At 36.7% G+C, this 19,526-nt stretch overlaps 2 protein-coding genes across 12 annotated transcripts; both read left to right on the forward strand.

Annotated features, from left to right (window-relative positions):
• The first annotated feature begins 224 nt into the window (after positions 1 to 224).
• Positions 225 to 4,141, forward strand: LOC147477733 (uncharacterized). 2 transcript variants are annotated; one of them, XM_086581873.1, is made up of 4 exons: positions 225 to 937; positions 1,060 to 1,853; positions 1,942 to 2,260; positions 3,715 to 4,141. In XM_086581873.1, exons 1-3 carry the CDS (start codon positions 567 to 569, stop codon positions 2,097 to 2,099), a joined length of 1,323 nt encoding a protein of 440 aa, XP_086437999.1. In that variant the 5' UTR covers positions 225 to 566; the 3' UTR covers positions 2,100 to 2,260; positions 3,715 to 4,141. The 2 variants fall into 2 exon arrangements, with proteins under 2 accessions (XP_086437999.1, XP_086438000.1); XM_086581874.1 differs by having other exon boundaries at positions 1,060 to 1,832.
• Positions 4,142 to 4,920: 779 nt separating this feature from the next.
• Positions 4,921 to 17,002, forward strand: LOC147477734 (F-box/LRR-repeat protein At3g58900-like). Of its 10 annotated transcripts, none has more exons than XM_086581889.1 (7): positions 9,390 to 10,382; positions 11,501 to 11,685; positions 12,833 to 12,896; positions 13,332 to 13,421; positions 15,149 to 16,111; positions 16,265 to 16,421; positions 16,516 to 17,002. In XM_086581889.1, the coding sequence occupies exons 5-6, from the start codon at positions 15,173 to 15,175 to the stop codon at positions 16,415 to 16,417; spliced, it is 1,092 nt and encodes a 363-aa protein (XP_086438015.1). In that variant the 5' UTR covers positions 9,390 to 10,382; positions 11,501 to 11,685; positions 12,833 to 12,896; positions 13,332 to 13,421; positions 15,149 to 15,172; the 3' UTR covers positions 16,418 to 16,421; positions 16,516 to 17,002. The 10 variants fall into 10 exon arrangements, with proteins under 10 accessions (XP_086438007.1, XP_086438015.1, XP_086438009.1 ...); XM_086581883.1 differs by having other exon boundaries at positions 11,501 to 11,661; XM_086581885.1 differs by having other exon boundaries at positions 11,501 to 11,661; positions 13,354 to 13,421.
• The last annotated feature ends 2,524 nt before the right edge of the window (positions 17,003 to 19,526 follow it).

A 19,526-nucleotide genomic window follows, 5' to 3' on the forward strand; every position in this document is an offset into this window, starting at 1 on the left:
GTTCTGTGTTGTAAGTAGGAGAGATAGTGGGGTCAGGTTGGTGGTGGTGTCGGACCAACCACCTCAATTTCTAATTTTTGGATTTTGTTTATGACGTGGAGCATCCAAAAGTGTTAATATGGTCTTAATGGAGAGTGTGCTGATAGTGGTTAATAAGTGCAGCTGGGTTTGTTTGGGACCAAACTTCGATTGCAATTCGGATGGATTTCTGCTGGGTTTTTGTGGGATTGGGTTTTTCCTTGCCAATATATTACTAGTATCAAAACAAATTAACTATTTTGTTTTCAGGAAGAAAATTGCATACATTCAACTCACTAGAAACAGAAACACAACATTTTTGTCTTGAGATTGTAAAATTTATTTAAACTAAGAATCCCAATATAACAATAGTATCTCACTTTACTCTTTATTCTGTTTTAATGTTTGTATTAGAAATACACAAAAAAAAAAATATAGACAGAACAGAGAGAAAAAAAGTGTCATTGGCTTGCCATTTCCCATTCCTTTGCCCACTAACAAAAATAAGAACTTTCTTCGGCGGGACTTGTTTGTTTGGTTTTTGTTAAATGACAAAAAACAAACAAGGTGATAACGGGGCTGTTCCACCACCTGAGTCACGTTGTGTTCGTAACGATGGTAGGAAATGGAGGTGTAAAGGTTGGGTGTATGAAGAAAGTACCTTATGTGAAAAACATTACTTGTATGACTTGCAACGCAAGTTTGGTGATGTTGTAGTCAGGGAGAAACGAGTTCAAAAGACTGTGAAGAGAAAAACAAAGAAGAGAAATGAGTCAGATGAAGATGAAGATGAAGAGAAGAGGAGGGAAGATGAAAGGGTTCGAAAGAGGGCTAAGAGAAGTTTAGACAGCAGTGGGTTGGTTAGAGAAGAAGAAGAAGAGATGGGAGCGAAGAAGAAGGGGATTGATGCAATACTAAGGTGCTCTTTTTTTTTTTTTTTCCTATTTATTACAATGACGTTTTCATTTAATTTGTTTATATATATTTTTTATTTTTTCGGTTTATTAGTTTGAGTAAAGTTGTTTAATTGTATGGGTTTAGGGATTCTGAGTCAACGGAAAGTGATTATACTGCTTCAGAACTGATTATTTCGTTGAAAACGGCTTTCCGGTTTAAGGACTTTGAGGAGGTAGCACAGATTATTAAAGTGAGGGAGGGAAAGATGAAAATGGACAAGGAAGTGGTTGAAAGTAGATGTGTTAAGTTGTCGAATGAGATTGAGGTGAAGAAGACAGAGATTGTTGATGTTAGGGAAAAGCTACAGGAGATGGAGGTTAGAAAGATTGGTCTTGAAGATGAAATCTGGGGACATAAGAGAATGTGTAATGAGCTCAAAGAGAAAGTAATCCGTTTAGAAGAAGATTACAAAGTTGTATGTGAAAGAGAGAGGCGATCACAGGTTAGAATTGTTACATTGTCTGATGAGCTTAAGAAGATGAATAAAAACGAAAGAGAAATATTGGTTGTACTCAAGAAAGAGAATAGTGACCTTGAATATGCGAAAAGACGGGTAGAGAATGAGATTGAGGTTTGGAAGAGAAGGATTAATGAGCTTGAAACAAATCGTGGAATGAAAACTGTTAGTTTACCCCAGGTGAAAATCAAAGAAGAAGGTGCAAACTGTGATGCGAAAAGAAGTGCAGAGAATAAGATTGAGGTACCCAAGAGAAGGTTTAGAGAGCAAGCAACCAATTGTGGATTGAAAAGTGCTGGTTTCCCCAAGGTGAATGTCAAAGAGGAAGCTCTTAACTGTGATCCAAAGGTTTATGCTTCTGCAAATTCAGATTTTGCTTGCCCTTTTTCGGCCAAAGCAGGTAGAGTTACACAACTTGCAGGTATTATGAACAAAACTTACTTTCTAATTAACTGGTAGTAAGCTATGTTTGGTAGAAAAGGATTTATTTACTGAGTTTTCTTTTGCAGAGGAAGGGAAGAAGAATGAAACTATACAAAGGGTTACTCCAACTGAATTCAACAACACTGGCAAAGGCATTTCTTTATCCCATGCCAATATAAGAAAGGAGGAGGATGAAATCAGTAAGTTTTTGAGTGAGTTCCGCAAATTGAAAGGCAATAACTGAAACGAAAATCAGAGACAAGACACTTTCTATATTCGAAGAGGATCCCTTGCTCTGTGTAGAAGTGTTTTTTATACTCTGTTAGCAACAAATTTTCTGAGGGAACTCTTAGAAGCTTCACTGCATTCCAGAAATCAAGGGCTTAACAAATCGTATACTTGGAGGTATGGCTAAGGAAGGTCTTTTTTATACATCAGCATAAATTTTTCTTAAAGTATATACGTGCTTAGTTTGCTTTATTGGAACTGCAATTACTCTTCTATGTGAAATAACTGCTATGCAAAATACTCCTATTTCTCACTCATTCACAATTATGAAATCAAACTGCTGCTTAATTATCTCTTTTACATAATTTTTGGAGCTGATTTAGGAATTATTTTGTCCTTGCTATTTTTCTAAATGAAAAGATTTTTCATTAAAAGTCCTTGGTTATGCATTCATATCACCTGTTATTAATTTGAATATAGTGACAGTTTTGTTTTTCTCTTGTTCTCCATTTTTTTGTGATTTTGGTTGCGTAATTTGTTTCCTGGACTGTATCAGCATTTAGTGAGAGAGGATCTGTAATTGTGTGTCTTTAGTTATGGTGTGCGATGAAGTTCCCCACTATAGCAAGCATGGGTTAAAGCAACTTCATGAACCCAAATACCGTAGGAGATTGCAGCTCAGTCTGCAAGAAAAACAGGAAAAGCACTTCAATACAAGACCAGCCAACTATAGAGTCCATATATTTTCATAGCTACTCCCATCTTTTCTGCATTATATGAGCCATTGTTATTGATAATCAGCTCTTAGTTTGGCATGATATTCATCCTTGTTTACTGCACTGCAAAGGAAGGTTCTTAGAGTTCCCTGTATCATGTCAATGTCTGGAGCAACTTGTGGTGTTGGTGTAATTATAAAGGGTTACATTGCGAAACAGTGGAAACACTCTTGATGTTCTTGCAAACTTCAGTATTCCTGGTTAAGTTAGTCTGCCTGTGGAGCTAAGGATAATGGCAATTTCATGATTGTAAACCGTCTGCTCTGCCACTGACCCCAAGAGATGTGCACCCATTCCCACATCCTTCTGTTGGCTATTTGTTTGCTGTAATCATGGGTTCACTTGGCAACAAGCCCTTTTACTGGAACTAGCCTTTGCCCTGCTAGACCCTCTGGTGGGAATATTTTTGGGATGACCTAATGACCATTGGATATTCTGGGTTAGACAATTTGTTGCTGCACTTGCTTACCACTGGTACCTCTAAAGAGGTGAAAGTTTTAGCTGTAAGCCAAACATCTAAGATGCATCCTCTGGGACTTTTATGCTCTTTGCTGGTTATTTTAATTATCTTTTATCCTGAAATTTTGGTTTGAGGAATGGATGACTTGGGAGTGAGTCACTTTTGGTGCATCAGAAAGTAATATCATTTAATATATTGTAGTGAGTTCTGTTTTGAAGTTTGAGATAATGGCTGTTAAGATGCATGTTTGGATCCAATTTCATTTTAATTCAACCCACATCTTTTGAAGTGTATAAATATATAATCCCCATATGACTAGATAATGCACTCGGTTCTGCTATTTGTGATGATTTTATATCTATTAATACTTTTTGGCTCTTCCAAATTTGTTACAGGGGCTAATTTAGTGTACTTTTGATGGACAAATACTGGGAAAGTGACACCATGAAGTCTGCAAGGATTTAGAGAAGGCGACTGGCTAATAGGCGACTAGTAAATATAAACATTTGTACACTTCACAAAACAGGAACAATTATTACTTTTTTCTTCCTGATTTTATGAGACCAGAACTCAGATTTGATGGCATAGGAAGCTTTTGTGAGACAGTCTCTTTGTTCGTATTCAGTCTGCACAGGTACTGACGTTTTCTAATCTGTTTTGCTTAATTTGTACCTTCATGGTATATTCTGGGTTTGGAATCTTCAATGTAAATGATACTGCATAATTGCATATCTCAAGTCTTTTGTGGCGAGATCAGACATTCATGTCTCCAAGTGTTTGTGGAAATTAATTGATCATAAACATGTCTTATGGTTGAGTACATTGTATACTTCATACTTTAATAGGGGCATTTCTGAAGGTTTTATTTTGTTTAGATGCACAATGTATGCTTCTCAGTGTAAACGGATACCTAGATTTAGGAGTGATCCTCCTTGTAAGACTTAGAAATGAGAGATTTATTAAAGCTTTCATAAGATAGAGAAAACAAGGTTGCACAAAGCATCGGAAGGATTCTTAACGTCGAATGAGAATAAGCATACTGAAGATCATTGTCGCCAGTTGTAGAAGATAATTGGTGAGTTCCTTGTTGCTTTCCACCTTAATATTCAGCAGTGATTCCAATCATGCAGAAGATTTACCAAAGACAGGCGCTGCATTAGCCAAGAAACTGGAGTGGTACCAAAGAGTTGAAAATATCGTATGAGGTGAAACTGCTAGTAAGGCTAAGTTCAATGGTGCGGCAAAATACCAAATATCACGGAAATTCTAATCTAATGGTGCGTCAAAACGCTAATCCGCTAACGCTATTTATATAAGTTTATCTATCTATAGCACCAGTTTTAACAAGATAGTAGCAAGTCTACACGCCAGTAAGAGTGGCCGGTAGAAGAAATATAAGCCACAATGTGGCCGCTATGAGTTGTACCAAAGAGTTGAAAATGTCGTATGAGGTGAAACCGCTAGTAAGTAAAATTAAAAAAAGAGATTGAAATTTCGAGGTGTTCCATAAATTTGATTACATCTCGTACCGAAACGAACTAATTTTCCGAAATTCCCGAAATTTTCTTCTATATAAATGCATTGTGTTTTCTTGGAAGTTCAAACATTTGCGCACCAAAGAATCAGTGACAATGGTAAGAGCTCAAAACTGTTTCTTCTATTCAATTCATACAGTTAATAAATTTGTAATTTAACCGTATCTTCAAAAAATTACTGTAATTAGTTGTTAACAGTATCATCATATTTTTCTTCAAATCATATATATACTTCATTAAACTTTGATTTCCTATTTTCATTGAGGGTTGTCTGATTTCTTTACAGAAAATGTGGTAAGGACTTATTACTGCTTTTATAAATCGTCACACTGTATAGATATGTATGGTTCTAAACTTCTAATTAGTGTTTTTATTGATTGTACAAGGCCCTTCCCCTACATTCTTATTGTGTTTCATTTTGCTAGCTTACTGATACATACCATAGAGAAGAAGAGACGGAGGATATTTTAGCCAAAACTAAAATAAGAATGTGATGAGTAAAATAAATAAAAGAAGGTGAAGTTATGTCGGGTTTTATTAGTCGGTGCCCTTTGCACATTTTATAGATACCATTAAAACCAATTATTTCTTTTTCCGTGTTTAATGAACTGCCAATATATACTGGTGTTAACAAATGATTTACCATAGGTGGAAAGTTACAGTTTGATTTTTTTTTTTTTTTTTTGAAGTATTAATCGGGTTCGGCTGACCCTTTGACCTGCTATTAGAATCTGAGATAAACCTTCCCTTTTACATTAGTAGCTACAATTTCTGCTAGTGTAGAATCTAGAGGGGGGATATTACATGTACATTGCTCATTAGCGGAAGAAGATAGGCTAGCTAAGTAGTCAGCAATACTGTTCACTTCCTTGTAAACATGACAAAATTTGACCTCAAGTAAGTGAGTTACAAGCTTAAGTATAGCACTTACGATGTTCATACAATACCATGGGGCTCTCTTTTTGCCATTCAGAATCTGAATTGCACGTAGGGAATCTGAGCATATTTGTATTTTGTTTAGATTCTTTTCCTAGCACATGGAGAGACCAATCTCTATTGCTTTTAGCTTTTGAAAAAAACTGACCTTCTATATCCTCCCCCTGAGTATGTGAAGATCACAGTTTGAGTTTTTAATTCTAACTAATAACCCTAATTTTTATTTAGGATCTTGATTTTTCAAAGAAATACTTCACTGAAGAAGTGTTGGGACTTGGGAGATTTCACTAGGAAGTCACACCTCAACCTAGTTACTCTCTATCCCAAATGACTTTTTTGGAGCTCACACCAAGGAAGTCACCTACCCAAGACTTAAGTAGTTATCACAACAAACTCAATAGAGCAAAACTACTAATTTATCCACAAGCAATCAATAGCAAGCAATAAATATGAAAGTAAATGCAAAGAGACACAAGATTTAAGATGGTTCAGTAAATGCTACTTATATCCACACAAGAGTCGAGCTTCCACTATAGTAAAGATTGGAGAGTTTACAAGAGTTACAAGAATCAAGAACAAACAACCTCACTCAAACCCTAGCTCAATAGAGCTCCCACTATTCTCTTGAAAATGAATCTCAAAATTGTCTCAACCTTAACCATAAGTTTCCTTTCATATGTGGGGAAATTTTTTTTGTGAGAAAATGGGCTTGGGTCGAAATATTAAAAGAGAAAATGGGCTTGATCCGAAATATTGACAAACCGTCGAAATTCCAGGAGAAAATACCCCTACCGACCTCTGCATATCATGGGTGCTTCACAATATCGATGCTTCGACGTTGTCCAAACTTGCTGGTGAGATACCGGAGCTTCACTCGATTGTTCCACAACCACCAATCTCCTACTTGGAACTTTCGAGATTCTACATGCACATCACATCTCAATTGTAACAACTCCATCCAAATCTAATTTACTAATGAAACATTTGGCTCATCCAACATGGTCTTCAAGCAAGAAGACCCGACGAAGTTAAACACTTCAATTTCATCTTCACAACACTCCTACCATGACATAGACATGTCTCCGTGGTACTCCATGAATAACACAATATCCATTTCACTGCTTCCCAATGATGTTTGCCAAGGTTAGTCATAAACCTCCAAGCAACTTCCACTGCATAGGATATATCCGGGTGCGTGTAAACCATGTACCACCGCCTAGGGGCTTGTTGGAAACCATGCAAGTTTTTTCTTAGCTTGCGCACCATATTTTCTCTATCCTTCCGTAGGAAACCTAACAGTTGTTGCGTGTAAATCTCATCAACATGGTCATAATTGAGGTGAGCAGTTTTTACATCTGCCTACTTAATATTTAAATCTTCCGCTACAACAATACTAAACACCGACTGAAAAGTATTTGGGGAGAATATCATAGCCATATATCTCTTGGAACCATCATGTTCTTTCTTGACTCGATACACCCATTTGCTTTGTAGAGTCATGTCTTTGGGTACTTTGGCTAACTTCCAAGTGCCATTAGAGATGAGAGACTTCATCTCATCTTGCATAGCAGGCTCCCACTTGCTTGCATCACTCGCCTCCAATACTTCATCATAGCATTGAGGCTCGCCACCATCAGTAAGTAGCAAGTAATTCACATAGGTGGAGGTTGGATATCTCATACTCGGTACAGGTGGTCTGGATGTCTTCCTTGGGGCACTTGGACTCGGTGGTGTAGTATCCTTATTATTATCTGAGTTACTATTCTTGTTATCCTCTAACTGTGGGGCTCTCACTATACCACGACTTACATAAAAGTTTTCCAACTCAACATACTCTGTGCCACTCTCTGTAACCGATTTCTTGGTTTGTGTTTCATCTCTATCCTTGTACATCACCTTATATTTAAACACAACATCTCTACTACGAATGATTTTCCGATTTTGATCATCCCAAAAGTAATACCCAAAATCATCGCCATAGCCGGTAAAGGTACACTTTAGTGGCTTAGCATCAAACTTGTTTCTAGTTTGGTTACTAATGTGGACATAGGACACATAACCAAACACCTTTAAATGGGAAAGGTTCACATCCTTCCCACTCCACAGTTCCTCTGGAATCTTAAAATCCAAAGATACTGACGGTCCTCTATTGATTAGGTAAACTGCTGTGCTAACATTTTCTGCCCAGAACTGCTTGGGTAAGCCTACTATTGTACGCATACGCCTAGCTCTCTCTGTCAGTGTTCTATTCATCCGCTCTACAACCCCATTCTGCTGAGGTGTCCCTGACAAAGTCTTTTCCATCTTGATGCCATTGTCAGCACAGTACTTTTTAAAACCTGAATCCTCATACTCTCCATCGTTGTCGGATCTCAGCATCTTTACTTTGAAGTTTGTCTCATTTTCAACCATGGCCTTCTAAGTCTTGAACACTTCAAGTACTTCTGACTTGTGTCTCAAGAAATAAACCCACACCTTCTTAGTATGGTCATCAATGAAAGTCACAAAATAAAACTTTCCGCCAAGTGAAGAGACATTAGCTGGCCCCCAGACATTTGTATGAATCAACTCAAGCTTGTTAGCTTTCGGAGTCTGACTCAACTTCTGAAAACTCACCCGCTTCTGCTTTCCAAATACACAGTTCTCACAGAAGTCAATTTCAGTCAACTGTAACGTTGGGAGTTTATTAGAAGAGTGAAGGATTTGCATTCCTTTCTCACTCATGTGACTAAGTCTGCGGTGCCAAACATTGGGATTCTCTTTACCATGTGCCACGGCAATCGACTCACAACCATGTGTAGTCATATAGAGAGTACCATCTTTCTTGCCATTTGCAACAACCATTGAACCTTTTGAGACCTTCTAAGTGTTACCGGTGAAGACTGTAACAAATTCTTCACTTGCCAATTGCCCCACAGAAATCAAATTCTTCCTCAAATCCGGAATGTGTTTAACGTTCCTCAATAACCATGACAAGCCATTCATCTTGACATGCATGTCACCCTTGCTGACAATGTCACAAGGTTGGTCATCACCGAAAAAGACCGTTCTAAGGTCATCTTCAGTGTAGTTCTCAAAGAACTCTCGATATGAGGTAGCTTGGAAAGATGTGCCAAAATCAAGTATCCAAGACTCCTTCTTATGCTCTATCGAACGTATTAAAGTAAAAGTTCTTGGATCATAGTATAAAAGGTGTTTGAGGAAAAGACTACACGTCTGCACCTTTAGTGTTGCACCAAAGTTGTGTTGCAAGCTAGGTGTTTATAGAAATTTCTTAGAGAGTTTCTCCACCGTTGTTTGGTTCATTGGAAGTCATGACGACTGATAAAAAAAACTACAAGATAGAGAAATTTGATGATACAAACTTCGGCTATTGGAATATGCAAAGAGAGGACATACTCTATCAAAAGAATTTGATGGAAGCTTTGATAGGTGAGAAGCCCAAAGCGATTCCGTAAGGCATATGAGATTTGCATAATAGAAAAGCATTGGCCACAATCCGATTGAGTCTCTCGAAGTCGGTAGCCTTCAATATTAAAACCGAGAAGACGGCAAAGTCTCTCATGGAGGTACTTACTACCATGTATGAACAACCCTTGGCCGCGAACAAAGTCTATTTGATCACCAAGCTCTTTAGTATAAAAATGTCGGAAGGAATCTCCTTCAAGGATCACCTAAATGAATTCAACCAAACTAAGGACCAATTGGAATCGGTTGAGATTACATTTATTGATGAGGTGCTAATGTAATCTCATATGCACCCATGATAACCAAGCTTGGACGACGTTGAAGCATCGATGTTGTGAAGCACCCACTATATGGAGAGGTCGGTTAGGGTATTTTCTCCTGGAATTTCGACGGTTTATCAATATTTCGGCCCAAGCCCATTTTCTCACAAAATTTTTCTCCCCACATGAAGGGAAACTTATGGTTAGGGTTGAGACAACTTTGAGAGATTCATTTTCAAGGGAATAGTGGGAGCTCTGTTGAGCTAGGGTTTGAGTGAAATTGCTTGTTCTTGATTCTTGTAAGTCTTGTAAACTCTCCAATTTTTACTATAGTGGAAGCTCGGCTCTTGTGTAGATGTAGGTAACATTTACTGAACCACTTTAAATCTTGTGTCTCTTTGTATTTACTTTCATATTTATTGCTTGCTATTGATTGTTTGTGGATAAATTAGTGGCTTTGCTCTATTGAGTTTGTTGTGATAACTACCAAAGTCTTGGGTGAGTGACTTCCTTGGTGTGAACTCCAAGAGAAGTTATTGGGATAGAGAGTAACTAGGTTGAGGTGTGACTTCCTAGTGAAATCTCCTAACAAGTGGTATCGGAGCTTCACTTGACGGTTCCACAACCTAGCAAAAAGATGTGGGGTAGTACGTGTGCAGTGTTATTTATCTCACATAGAGGCAGTTGATATACGGAACTTCAATGGGTACGAGTTGGAGCTGGAAGTGGTAAAGTTTTTGCCGAATAATGCAAAATCCTTGGTGAGGATGAAAATCACTTATTCTAAGCAATTACTGGTTGGGACTAAGAAGAAGTACACCAAGGTTAATAGAAGATTGCAAATGTTTCATAAGGTCTAAACAAGTAAGTTTAATTTTTCTTGAAATATTGTTCTCTGTTTTTCTTTCCAAGTGTAGATACTCTCTTTTGTCTTTTCCTTTTCAAGTTTTTATTAACTATATTTTATGGACATGCCATATTTGAAAAATATTCCGTGCTGGACACAACACGGATTCATATTGTCTGTGATATATGCCACTTTTTGATATTCCGTGTCAGGTACGGACACACGTATCCATGTCAATGTAACTTAGTTTATTAGAGTTGTATTTGATGAGCAGTTAAATTTCCTTGACTTTGTACCGCTAGATAGGTGTCTTTTCACAAGTTTTCTTGTAGTTGTTAGGCTGTTCTGTTAGAAATGGTCTATGTCAGGTTAAACCACTAAAAATATTCATAATTTTAGCGTTCTCATTGGGAATACATTATACAAATTTTCATGTGTGATGCAGAATCTTTCTCCACCACATGCTCATAATTATGTTTGCTTCCTTTTCTCCTCTAGCCTTTTGCAGGATTTCTTATAGAAGCTGATCACAACACTTCTTTTTCACCCAACATTAAACTTTTAGTGCTTGTATTTATGCTCTTTGCTCCCAACTCCCAAGTAATAGGGGGTTTTTCTTTTTAAATGCTTTTCTGTTGTTTGTGTAAAATCAACATTGTTTGATATATTAGGATATTGTAAATACAAAAAAAGGTAAGATAAACTAGTGAAAGCGCATTTTCTTATATATTAATCTTAAAATATCCACAAATATGCAATTCCATGATTTATGCAACCAGAAGCTGTACTTGTATTTCTTTTATCCCCCTTTCGTTATTTGAGTCTCAAAATTGGGCACCTGTATTTGGCAATTGCAATAATGGAAAAACTTTCATGACCTCCAGCACTTGAAGAAGGATCCCCCCCCCCCACCTCTTGTTTAACACTCTCCTTGCGAATGACCACCTATAAAATTTGCTCCTCTGTTTGCCAAAACCAGTAGCACGCAGGAAATCAGAGGAATATCTGTTGGGAATCAATTACTTTCTTTTTAATTGCGGAATTAGTATATGTAATAATGTAAATCTGATTCTATTACCAAAAAAAAATAATGAATCTGATTCAGTAGTTAAGATTTTATTTTTCAACTATTCAGGTGACAACAGTTTATAACGGCAAAAACCTTGTTACCTGAGGTTTCTTTCTGAATGAAATAGTTTCTTCACAAAGTGTCAGTCTTACATTAAAAAGCAGCGTGTGAAGGAAATCAGGAATCGGGATCACCTCCTGTTACTGACTTTTTCACAGTCATCAGAGGTAAGTTCTTGCTATCACAAAATGGTAAGCATTTTTGTTTGTTTCTTTTATATTCTAGTTTATCCAGTGAATTCCATTCACTTGTTTATATTCTGCGTCTCATATTTTTTCTGGTGACTTGGCTAACTAGTTCCAACTGACGATTGAAGGGATCAAAACGATTTGATATCTGTCAGTAGGGAAACAATTCCATTATTTAGTTTGACATAGAGAATATTCTGACTTGAAACCGTCTTCAGACTTTTTTCCATTTTTGTCATGCATGAATAAGTCTGAATAGAGAATAGAAAAATATTAGCTGTTACACCTTGTCTTTGTTGTTATATTTATCTCCACTTGCAGTTCATTAAATCGTTAAACCTCTCATTTATGTATTCTGCTTGGTTGCAAACAGATACATTTAAGGGGCTAACTTCAGATTCATAGACAAATGTTATGTAACTTATCTAATGGACAAGGTCTGAGCGAGAGAAAGGATAGAAGTAGAAACCTTCTTGACACTGTTAGTCTTTAGTTCTTTTCCTTCCTTCACGCAAATGATGATCTAGGTACTAAGGTTTTATGAATTAGTTGGAAACAACTGTAGAACTCAATTTGCAACTTGAATTTGACGAGGGAATGCTTGATAAATGTTGTTGGGTAAAACCTTTGGGTGATGATACCAGAGGTCTGGGGTTCGAAAACCGCTGCACCAATGAGTTACTGATCTCATTTAAAATCAGGCTTGCCAATAAAAATAAATAAATAAATAAATATATATATATATATATATACCGGACAAGATGATGGTACTGTTTTGTCCAGGTGAAAGTAGATATAGAAAGTTCCGTATCATCATGGTCTTCATGAACTTATGCTGCACTATTGGAAAAAAAATTCAAGAGCTCAATCTGAATTTTCTAAGAACTCCTATATATTACTGTGTTAAAACTACAGTTAAAGTGCTCGGAGTCTTATTACCTTAATGTTTTCCATATGGAAAGTCTTCAATCTCCTAATTTTTAGTATCAATTACTTTTCATATCTAGTTACGCAGTTAATGTATATATTTACTACTAATAATATACTTTTAGATTGAGATATATTAAGGAACATATCATATCCATCTTATACCCGGGTTTCATTTGGAACGAGCTATCTATATAAAATACATGATCACTTGTTGATGCAGGTCTGGAGGTTTATCTGAAAGACTCACCCAGAGGAATTGGTTAGAAAGCTTTTCTCTTAAGTAGGTAAGTGGCTGATTTTACGATTTCGACACATGTGAGTCTCTGTTTCTGTATATTCTTTTTATGAAGGCAAAAATTGAGCTCAGCGCAAATGATAAGAAAATCACTTGTGCAGTTAAAATCCGTTATTAGTATTTTAGGTGATCACAGTTTCATGACGGCATCGATGACTAGGTTTTGTATGTATTCTGAATCGTAAGTGATTGCAGTTATCTTATGCCTAATTTGATAACATACAACTTTTCCATGACTGGGTTTCCTTTTCTAGTATTGGTTATATTTACTTTGTACGTGTGAAAATTCTGAAAAGAAGATTCCCTCTCACACCCCACCCCACCCCCCCCCCCCAAGTCCTTGACCGTCATCGCGGTTAGAATATGCTTTATTTATATAGAAGCATGCATCTCTTTCCAGCCTATTGACAAGTTTTATTTCTAGGAACCTTTTTCCTCCCTCTCAGTTTAGAGATATTAAGAAGTGTGTGAAAGAATTAGGAAGACCTTCCTGTGTCTTGGCTATCCGTCAGACGTAAGTACTCACTGTCGAGGAACCAAAACTCTTTATTTCTCTGTTTCTTTTTGTTTTATGTAAGTTTAACTGGTGGGTTTGAACAGTTATTGCTTACCACATAAAGTTGGATATTCTGCTACTTTTGAAATTTCGGTATTTGGTATTTTTAATTATATTTATAATGGTTTGTCTTTAATAGTTCATATTAGCTTCCATGCGTGCTTATAATTCAGTTTTTGGAAGGATAGTTAGGTGGATGAGAAAAACATAGACCTGGTTTTCCATAGGTTTTGTGCCGTATCTGGATACATCGTGAGGAGGGATGATGGTACTCTTGATTTGTTTTGGGGTTCTATCGATCTCTTTCTGATGGGAAGCTTTTACATTTTTCTGGCCTCACTGATTGGTTAGATACTATTCCCCTTTGCAAGACAGGGAGAGACAGGCAATTCTTGTCCATCAGCAAGGACGGAAAGTGTCTTCTCTTTCCCGTCTCTCTTTCCTCTTGGGCCCCTATCATAATCGTGATTGTCCTGTAAGTAATTTAATTGGTGGATTTGGGGATCTGAATCTTCCAAGATTGCTATCTTCCTGTGTTGTCTACGGTACTGCTTCTTGACCTTTTTGTTCTTTGATTGGTCTTTTGGAGTGAACTTTGTCCTCTTTGTTCTTTTCGGTTTATTTTACAAATGTTACCTCTTTAGTTATTCTTTTCTTTCAACTTTTACTGACTAAGAAAGGACTTTTAATAATCAAGATAGAAACTACCATAAACACCTTGGTTACGTTTTTTTTTCCTTAGAATTCATGAAACTTTAACTTGGACCAGTTTGTTGGACTATTAGCAGTACGTATGTTGATGATTGTGTGTAATACTAGTGATCTGCATTTAGTATACCTGAATTAGATAACTTAAAAGAATGAATTGTTCCTATTAGAATAATACACTTCCAGAAACCTTTTCTGTAGAGATGAAAATTACATTGGCATGTGTGATGTTCCACATAGGGCTATACAACATGGCATAATGGATCTCTTCCTACTCCCCTCCCCCCCTCCTCTCACACTCTCTTGGTTTGCTTACCAAAAGTAACCAGTGATGTAAAACGTTTGACAGAAGCAAACAACGATAATGAACACTGGTGAGAGTTAATAAAACGTTATCAAATTCCTGGTTTATTAATCACTAGAAAAGGGAAAACAACTCTAACTTTAAGATTATCCTCTGAATAACAATTAAATAATAGTGACCACAAACCAAATGGAAAAGGAAGCCAACTTGCCTTGAAATTGAAAAGATGATCCTAATTCTAATTCGAACCGAAGTAGGCACCCAAGTCCTATTCCTCTTTATTTTGGAAAACCAAAACAGAAATCACTGACATTTCAATTTAAAGTGAACGAATTAGTTGATAAAGCCTTTAAATTGTTGTGGCATGACCTCATCTTCGATATGTTCATGCATCAATCTGTGGTTATAGCATTTCTAGTATTCAAGTTAATTAGAAAAGTCATTTTGGAATGTGGTATGAAACTCATACTCACGCCTCACGGATACTTGCAAGTGAAACCAATTTTCTACTATGCATGAAGAAATCTGTTGTGAGGAGTACAACTCTGAACAGTTAATCCTATATTTATCTTCATTATTACGTCGATGTCTGTTGACATTCATGCAATTTGTTTTACTACACTTTTTAAGCTAGCCTTGTGATTTATGTAGTCTAGATTTTGGCTGCAAACAGATACCTTAGGGAAACATCAGTCACATGGATGCCAAAACTGACGAACTTGCTTCCGAACTGAAGGAATTATCAGAAGAGCAGAGTGTGAATGAGGGAAAGGACAGATTCAGCAATCTGCCTAACACTCTTATGCAGTATATCTTATCGCTTATTCCTACAAAAGATGCTGTAGCTACTAGTATCTTATCTACTAGATGGAAGTACTTGTGGACCTCACTCCCCAACCTGATATTTGATGACAGCATAGCTGATGAAGATCCCGTGGAGAAGAAGAAGTTCGTGGATTTCGTTGACCGGGTACTTAATCTCCATGATGAATCAAATATTAAAACGTTGAGCATCACATGTAAAGACCCGGATGAATCTCGTATTCAAGCATGGCTCTCTGCTGCACTACAGCATAAAGTTCAAGAGCTCAATCTAGATGTGAATGTTAAAGATTGCTTGTCATTTGTACTCTTGCCGGAGCTCGTGTGCACATCTGATTCCATATCAATATTGAAACTACAATCAAATCTTGGTATTGTTATTGCGACTCCCTTTTCTTTGCCGAATCTCAAGATTTTGCATCTTCATTCGGTTTTGTACTCATCTACCCTCCCGAAGAAGGCGAAGAAGCCACTCTTGTTTAGCTGTCCAGTGCTTTCGGAGTTGATTCTGGATAATTGTGAAATGCCAGATTTTGAGTCTATAATCATTAGTCTCCCCTCGCTAAAAAGCTTCATACTATTAGATACTTATCGAGATAGTGAGATGAAGATTTATGCAGAAAATCTCATACACTTTGTGTATAGGGGTGGCCTGTCGAATGAGCTATCTCTGTGCAATACACCATCGCTTGTTGATGCCTATGTTGAGGTTAATACTGAATTTGTGCCCAAAGATTTCGGTCTCTATGCAAGTAAGCTTTTTAGGCAGCTTTCTAAGGTGAAATTTTTAGCTGTGACTAATGTGACCATCTCGGTACGTGTCCATCTCTTTTTCTTTATCTTCCTTATTAACCAATTACTTTATGGAAAAATTCAAATTATGTCCATAAGAATGGTGGTTTGATATTTTTCCCTGTAAGATTTAGTTTCTATCCTTATATTGATGTGTTGCCATTGTTTTCTGAAGACTCTTTCCCGCCTCGAGAACTTCCATGCCACTCTGCCATTCTTTCAGAATTTGATACATTTTGAACTTAGTACAGAGGTTTCTTTGGAAGATACTGGACTCTTTATGGCTTTGATGAAAAACTTCGCCAAATGTAGAACATCTTCTCTTTGAAAAGGTATGTTTATAAGGCCCTTGCAGACTGACATTACATGAAAAACCACATTTATTTTTAAAACAGTACTAATGTCATTTTCTCGATTCTTTTATAGGATATATTTCCAAAAATCCACATCGACAGAGACAGGCACATGCTGCAATCGGTACCTTCGAGCTTCCCATTACGCGTCAAATCAATTACATTTGAACAATTTGGTGCCAACAAGATTGAGTTGTTTCTTGTAAAATGGTTGCTGGAGAATGCTATGGCATTGGAGAGGATGACTATTCATTCATCAGAAATATTTGCAGAAGCCCGAGAAGAGCAAGTGCTGCTTCAGAATTATCTATCCACGGCTCATAAAGGCTCAAAATGTTGCGTAATTTACTTATTTTAGAGTTCCTGGGGCACGACGTAGCCTACTGAAAAATAAAGATACTTCTCTCAATGTTTCTTAATTCAGTCGTTTAAGTAATAAGGTGGATACTTTAGAGACCATGCTATGTTTTTCTATTGAAGTTTCGATTTGGACCTGGGATTGAGATTGATTAAGGCTTATTATATTCTTAAAATAAGATCATCCTACCATATTTTGCTTACAGGTTTGTGTGCTTGAATGGCGAGAAGATGTTTCTTTAAATTACTATTTGCTTTAAATAACATTTTTGTAGTGAGAATATTTCTATAGAAGTGTTTTCCCATTAATCAAATACCCTGAACGTCAGTCTTAGGAATTTATATTTCATATGTTCAGAGGGTCATAGTCTTATGGACCTGAACGTCGTGTAGATATCATTTTAGTCTCTTATATGAGCCTGAATCATGTACTGTTCATTGATACTTAGGGTAAGAATTATTCTTGTTGCAGTGTTTACAACCAGAGGGGCATCAGGTGTTTCTGATCATTTGATTAGCTGGTCAGGCCTCAAGTCTTGATTCTTGAGAACTTTTCTGTGACTAATCTAGTCCGTTAGACTCTATTTGTTGCGTAATCCTTGAAGTGTTTGTTTTAAAAATTTGTAAACGGGGAATATCAAAACTGTTAATATCTCTGCTCCGGGACTTGAGAGATGTGTTATTGATGATTAAAATTGCCATGCTGGTTGTGAAGTTTACGCTGAGAGTCTGACATCCTTAGACTTGTGAAGCAAAATGGGTAATGAATTATCTCTATAAACATGTCCTCCGTACAGAGTCGTTCCACTAAAATCGGACACTGCATAAGTAATGTAAGGGATCTAACATTATCTGATTCTACTGCTGCGCTGAGTTTCCTTCATCTCTTATCCTTTTTATTCACTCTTTGATTTTTCTTGGATTTCTGTTGTGAACTTGTGATCTGTAAGTGTAATAATGTATGTTTTTTCTGATATACTTTTATAAAAACTTATGGCGAATGCATAGCTGATTCTGTAGCTCTGAAGCAATTTGATTAGGCGTTTCAAGGTTACCTCCCGTCTAGATCTCTTAGATCACCTGCATTCATTTTTCAACCTGATTCGTTTGAAAGTGGTATTGCTTTGCTACTTTTGGTGTTTGGTCACTACATATCCATTATTTACAAATAGTCAGTAAAATCAGAAAAAAAAACAGTAGTGCTTAAACACGAATTCAGTAGTGCGGTAGTGCCCAAACTCAAATTCATACGTAAATATTGCGAACAAAGAGCTATAAAATGTTGACTGAAATCAAAATTCCTTTTACAAAAAATAGTGACGAGCATCAATAAAGTTTATCAAACTAATCAAAGTATTATTACTCTTCACTGAGATTTTGACTTGTAAGTGCCAATTTTCAACTTAAACCTGTTTTTCTCCACCATGAAGCACCGATGCAGCAATACAAGGATTTAATGGCGACCTGGTGCACTGGAAAGCTAGGCCTATGTGGAACAAGTACAAAAACAAAGCGGATTGACTGCTTATTTCTTCAACTCGGAGAGAATGCAATTTCGTTGCCATTACTTTTGAAATCATCTTGCAATAATTGCAAGTCCTGAAATGTTTGAGGTGCAAAGGACCAGACTTGGTTAGTCAACCATAACCCACAAAACATTCTAATGGAAAAAGCATAGTCCACACAAACTGACAGCACAATCAGCGCTATTCCAGCACCTTATATAAAGCATAAAAACTTCACGTCTATTAGGTAGCCATTACGTACGTAGCAAGTTCATGGCTTGGTATTACTTGAAATTGCTGGTCTCTTTTCTCGTCGTGGGGGTCGTTTGTTTTTTTTAGCCTCTCAATGCTAAATGCTGAAGGTTAAATGACTCATTCTCTAAATGCTGAACTCTAAAAAAAACATGTTTGTTTTATGTCAGAATGACCTGACTCTGAATGCTGAATAAAAAAAATTCGAACAATTTCACCCTTATTACATTGATATCTATGTTGAACACAAATTTAATTGTATAAAAAAAACAAAAAAATTGGAAAATTTGTATTTGTTTGTAATAGAAAATGTAGAATTTATGTGGATAGAAATCAACACACTATGATATTTATGAATTAACTACATAATCTATTCTTTAAAAAAAAAAAAAAAAAAATCTATTTAATTTTCGGCATATTTTTCAAGTTTGAACATTCAATTTTAGTATTATCATGATTCTTTATTTGAATGGTAATTATTGACTCTAGAAGAAAACAAATGGGACTTTGGACCGTACTTGGAAAAAATATCCTAGCAAATGTATGGGAATCTCTATCGTCTACACTTCACTGACTTCAGTACTTAACCAAAAAAATAAAATAAAAATAATCTCTTTCTCTCTCCTCCCATCGTCTTCTTCACCAGCCCACCCAATCTCTCTCTCCTCCTATCTTCTTCATCCCAATCTCTCTCACTGCGTCTTCTCCATCAGAGAACGCATCTCTGTCTGATTTCTCTCTTTTTATCGCTCTCTCTATCTCCCTCTCTTTGTTATGTTTTGCAAATGAGTAGTTCAATTTTGGGCAGATGAAGGACACGCTCGTCACATCCTTCAACAATGAAACAGATTCAGCGTTAAGGAGGGATGTGACCATGGAATGCTGAAGACAAGTTTTCCGCTGAACGCTGAAGACGTTGAAAAAACAAACAACTCTCGAAGTCGCTGAATGCTGAAAACTAATGTTTCAG

The sequence above is a fragment of the Coptis chinensis genome, chromosome 9 (genome assembly GCF_015680905.1).
Source record: "Coptis chinensis isolate HL-2020 chromosome 9, ASM1568090v1, whole genome shotgun sequence".
Taxonomy (NCBI): domain Eukaryota; kingdom Viridiplantae; phylum Streptophyta; class Magnoliopsida; order Ranunculales; family Ranunculaceae; genus Coptis; species Coptis chinensis.

What these genes read in the sequence shown, in the direction of transcription:
- LOC147477733 (XM_086581873.1), top strand. Translation starts at nt 567, where the DNA reads ATGACAAAAAACAAACAAGGTGATAACGGGGCTGTTCCACCACCTGAG. An exon ending in GGGATTGATGCAATACTAAG is followed by an intron (nt 938 to 1,059) that starts GTGCTCTTTTTT and finishes GTATGGGTTTAG; the next exon opens with GGATTCTGAGTCAACGGAAA. An exon ending in TAGAGTTACACAACTTGCAG is followed by an intron (nt 1,854 to 1,941) that starts GTATTATGAACA and finishes TTTCTTTTGCAG; the next exon opens with AGGAAGGGAAGAAGAATGAA.
- LOC147477734 (XM_086581881.1), top strand. Translation starts at nt 15,173, where the DNA reads ATGGATGCCAAAACTGACGAACTTGCTTCCGAACTGAAGGAATTATCA. An exon ending in TGACTAATGTGACCATCTCG is followed by an intron (nt 16,112 to 16,264) that starts GTACGTGTCCAT and finishes TGTTTTCTGAAG; the next exon opens with ACTCTTTCCCGCCTCGAGAA.